This window comes from Phyllobates terribilis, unplaced genomic scaffold (genome assembly GCF_046119375.1).
Source record: "Phyllobates terribilis strain yellow unplaced genomic scaffold, ASM4611937v1 Scaffold_5823__1_contigs__length_48877, whole genome shotgun sequence".
NCBI lineage: Eukaryota > Metazoa > Chordata > Amphibia > Anura > Dendrobatidae > Phyllobates > Phyllobates terribilis.
The window spans coordinates 43897-48878 of record NW_027368568.1 but is presented as its reverse complement, the minus strand read 5'-3'; the positions used below and the strand labels follow the sequence as shown (position 1 = coordinate 48878).

General features: G+C 36.2%; 1 protein-coding gene across 1 annotated transcript; it reads right to left on the bottom strand.

Moving 5' to 3' along the window:
• Nucleotides 1–114: 114 nt before the first annotated feature.
• On the bottom strand, nt 115–4656 carry LOC141250492 (uncharacterized; the record flags this gene model as incomplete). The annotated part of the gene is given in 15 exon segments (XM_073670003.1): nt 115–232; nt 1302–1317; nt 1434–1520; nt 1911–2009; nt 2123–2190; nt 2238–2357; nt 2643–2694; nt 3041–3257; nt 3339–3364; nt 3366–3446; nt 3662–3915; nt 3918–4038; nt 4112–4318; nt 4320–4394; nt 4540–4656. Coding segments are annotated over 15 exon segments (1658 nt in total), but the record flags the coding sequence as incomplete, so codon positions are not given.
• Between the last annotated feature and the right edge of the window lie 326 nt (nt 4657–4982).

The following is a 4982-nucleotide window of genomic DNA, read 5'->3' as shown; positions in this document are numbered from 1 at the left end:
GTTTTTTCTGTACTGAGAAATCCTGGCTTGCTAAGGTGGGTTCAATTCAATCTGCAATGCCTGCTCACAGCACGTCGATGCCTCTCTGCCCAGTTACCTCCTTTTTTACCATACTAATCAACAGCTGATCTTGTTTGTAAGCTGACTGATTTTCGTAGAGATGCCAAACCAGACAATGCAACAAACTCATCCAATCTAAAGTAGATTTCCGTTAGGAATGAAATGTCTTCATCTTCAAAGACCACACCCCACCCCTCTCAGCTGCAGCAGGGTTAAAGGACCCTGACTTTCCACGTAAATGAGATTCGAAGTACATCAAAGATCTAGCGTAAGCCTGACACCTAAACGATGCCCTTACAAGGGTTACGTTGGAGATAGCATATAGAAGCTGCGACACATATCTGCATTGTGCAAGGAATTGTTCTGCTGACGAGTTTGCAGTTTTTTGTTGCTTAGAGGTTGATAATTGCAGAGAGTTAGAAAGGGCTACTTCTTGTTGAATATCATAGACCCACTGACCCAGAATATCCAGGAGAGTAAAAATCGCTTTCATACAAACCTCGTTTTGTCCCCCAGTGATACCATAAGTCACAGCTGAATCAAGAATATCCTCAGCAATTCCCAAACGTCCTTACGCTGTAACATGGCATAATGCATCAATTCCATCACTGCCTAAGAGAATAACCTACACACAAAAATTTACTTTACTTGAGATAATCCATAGGAATTGTTCTTTTTCACAAATCCTAAAATCATCTACTTTTTAAAATAACGGAACCTTCTATCAACTGTCTCGTATTATCACATAATATGTTTAGAAACAAGGAATTCTAACCTAGAATTACGCACTCTAAATCTTAGGTTAGACAAGACTTCTACACATATGGGAGAAATTGATGCATTTAGATCTTATATAGATCATGTCAGACAAGACAAAGAAGTAGAGCTATGTGTGTAAATAACAAAACAGAAGAGTTACAAAATACATCCAGCCAGGTTGTAGGCAGGATTTTAGTACATGAGTGACAGAACAAAAATCACCAAACTCTAAATACTTTACACTTCTGGTAAATGCATGAATAATTTTTTCGATGTAAGCCTTTATACTAAATATACCATTTAACTCTAAACAATTGGCCTATTTCAATCACCAAACTCTATGTTCAACTCGTAAATTCTGAATAGACAAAACAAAAATCACATAGTTTTTCTTACATAAGCATTTATACTGAAAATAGGAATTTTGATTATAAACTACAAGTAAGTTCAAATACAAATGTAGTTTTCTGATATTTTCATACCTAAAAAACCAAATATCTGTATAAAATGTATTTGAAATATATAAAATTAAGAATTATTTTTTACTGTGGGGCCCTAGTCCCAACGTGGCTACACTAGTGGCCGACAACGTGTCAATTAGAAAAGTTAATTACCTTTAGTGCCAGCTCCAGGGCTTTCACTACAACACTCACACTGGATATCTTCTTCTCATAGATTAAAATTACAGGATCATCCAATTCCTGAAAATAAAAAGTAGTTAAGAAGACAAACAGAATACCAACTAAAAGCTTAAAATTTCCATAAGAAATACACATTTCTGATTTTTGGATTGGTGATGAAGTGTGGAGAGATGTAACCCCTATCAATCTTCATATCCTCAACAACTTCGAGGTCACTATATAATGTCTTCCAATCCTAGAAGATAAAAACAAAAATTAGATCTTTAAAAAACCTTACATAAGTAAGTAAATGTCATATAGAACAATCAAATCCTAAATAACAGAGCAGAAACTAGAAGGATCCTAGAGCTAAAAAGATCTTGCAAGTTTTGAGGAGATAGGTGTTGGACTCTAATTGAGTTAAATCATCATGGACCTATTATCAATTAAATTTAGGAAGTAATAACTTACTTGGATTGTAACCGCACCTTCCATCCCAACCTTCTCCATGGCCTTTGCAATCACCTCGTTAATTTCTCTATCACCATACGCTGATATTGTTGTACCAACCTGTACAGTTTACATGAATAAAAGGAGAAAATTGGCACAAGCGATACGTCAAAAACTCAGAAAAGGAATATAGTATCACAAGGTAAAAAATCAAAATCAAGTGAAAAACTAACCTGAGCAATCTCCTGTGAAGTGCTCATATTCCGTGTCCTACTCTTCAAGTTTGTTACAACAGAGTCAACTAACATAGAAGCAAAAGAAATTAATATTCCATAGCATTCATCCCACCAGCAACTGACTTGCAGCCTTCAGTAAATATTGCCGGGTGGCACATGTAGTACCTATAAGCAAAAGAAATTGATAAGTTAGATGATGAAAAGGTAGACTTGTGTGCTTGTTCTATACTGCCTAAGATGAAAGGATATATGCAAAATGATACAAGAAACTAACAAATATAACACATGGAGAAGAGAAACTTGCAATGGCTTACCATCTCCAGCAACAACATTTGTTGCTTTGGCAACTTGTTCTACCAGCAACTTGTTTTACCAGGCTTGCACCGATATTGATGAATTTATCCTTGAAGAATGGCAGTTGATTTAATACTAGTATACTGTGGATGGCTTGCAAACAGATAGATTGAACTTGACTGAGCATTCTCCATTTGCCTACAGAAAAGCTCGCACATCTAACTCTGGAAAATCATTACTCCAACGGTTGCCAAACCAACATACAGACCAATCACCTGCCATTTATAACACAGACCAAATATAAGCTTGCAGCAAAATTAGAACATCAATTCGTAAAAACAAAAAAATTGCTTTTTTGCAGGAAATTACCTTTAAATAAGGCCAAGTATTTTAAACCTAGGAGCCACCCATGAGTTTTTTCCATAAACTTTTCAGTTAAATTGTGTTAAAAGACCCGTATACCCTTATTAAATTTTCAAAAATAATGTTTTCTAGACAATTTAACGGACAAATCGATGGGAAAATCTCAGGGGTGGCTCCTTGTTGAAGGAGATTGTTACAAGGGGTGGTTTTCTGCAAAAGCTGACCTATAACTACCTCTAAAAAGGTAAATTATATTACTAGGCAGCGGAACAAAATCCAATCATTGATTATGGAGTCATCACTTCTTCTGGGAGGTTTCTTCATTATATCCTTGTCTGGTGGATTGAAACCCAGGCCATCGGTGACAAGATTGACCCACAGAAGCTGAAAAGGGATCAGGCCTTCCCAAATGCCAAGAGCAGCCGTTAGGGAAAATTTTGAAGCAACTTTGCCGATATTCGAGGATATCATATACCTGTGAAGACGTAAAGATAATAAGATTAATAAACAGTGAACTTAGTTAAATTATAAAGGGCAGAAAGAGAGGATCATATACCTGATGAATGCCTTCATGTTGTAAATTTGATCTGCCTTCTGTCACAGCAACAACTATAGTGCTGAAGTTATCCTCAGTATGGACCATGTCAGGAGCTTCCTCCGCAACCTGATAAATGGGAAGAAAAATTTATATCACGAATTGATGAAAAATGTAGTTACCGTATGAATAGGGTAATAATGAATAGGGTAAATATGGTAAAACAAAGCAAAAGTATGTTAAAGGACAGGTTTTTTGTAAAGAATTTCTAAGCTAGAAGTACAACTGTTTTTAAACGGAGGGAGTAATTAACCAGTAAAAGCAAGATTGAAGGGTAAAAATACCTCAGTCCCAGCACTGCCCATTGCAATGCCAATGTCAGCCAATTTAAGGGCAGGAGAATCATTATCTCCATCACCAGTAATGGCAACAACTTCTCCATCCTCTTTGAGCAATCTAACAATTTTTTGCTTGTGTCTGGGTTCAGCCCTAGAGATCAGCAGTCCTCCATTTTGTCTCAAATGTGATTTCTGATCACGAATCTCCATAAACTCTCTCCCAATCAACCTTTTCGACCTTATATCTTCATCTTCTTCAATACACCAATCTCCCTACATATGGCTTCTGTTGTGTTCTTATTGTCCCCTGTGATTACCATCACTCTAATGCCAGCAACTCTGCAATCTGCAACAGCTTGACGAACCTCTTTACGTGGAGGATCCTTCGAGTAAGAAAAAAGACAAGTTAGGATCATATAGCACAACTGATATAGCAGATATAGAATGTAAACTTACCCTTATTCCGGCCATGCCAGTGAAAACAAGATCGTTCTATGTTCAAGGATAGATAGATGGCTTGAGCAAGAGCTGGTGAGCTGAATGATCCTCGTCACCATCATAGGTGTCAAAGTCTGGAAGATCGTTCTTGAATGAGAATGCCAAGCAACGCAGGGCACTAGTGGAAAGCTAATTAAGGCTTCTTAAGACTGAATCCTTCATATGTTTGTTCGATTTCAATAATAGAACCATCTAACAGTTGTACAAAGGAGCTCCTTTCTAGCACATTTTCCACAGCACCCTATAACAATATTTGCATATTTTTTGTGATTATACACAAATAAACTAGCAAAAAGATTGTTAACGTGCATTTAACAGTTATAGTTTCGTCTTCTTCAAAAATCACCATTAAAAAGCTACAAAAAAATGGAAGTTTGTAAATATACCTTCACCAGTAATGATTTTCCAGAGTTAGATGAAACTATAACTCCCAAGAATATACCTTCATCAGTAACGATTTCCAGAGTTAGATGATAATATAACTCCCATGAATATACCTTCATCAGTGTGTGCAAATATGTTTAAGCTTAAGGAGTTGGGTGAGCTTAAGGATTGATATGTAGAACTTTCAACAAAATACCAAAATTGCTAGTCCCATCCAAAAAAAATGATTGTTGTTCTTTTCTTACCTTTCAATACTAGGACATGGCGGGTCCGCATTGATATGACTTCGAAGATCTGGGAAAACTGTAAGAGCTCAATTTCTAGTTTGTGTTTACATTTCATCTTAGATATGCAACAACTATATTATTGCAAACATAAGTTGAAGAATGAAGATAGTTTTTTACTTATAGCCTTTGTCATAAAAAATTGTACATATTGTAGTATA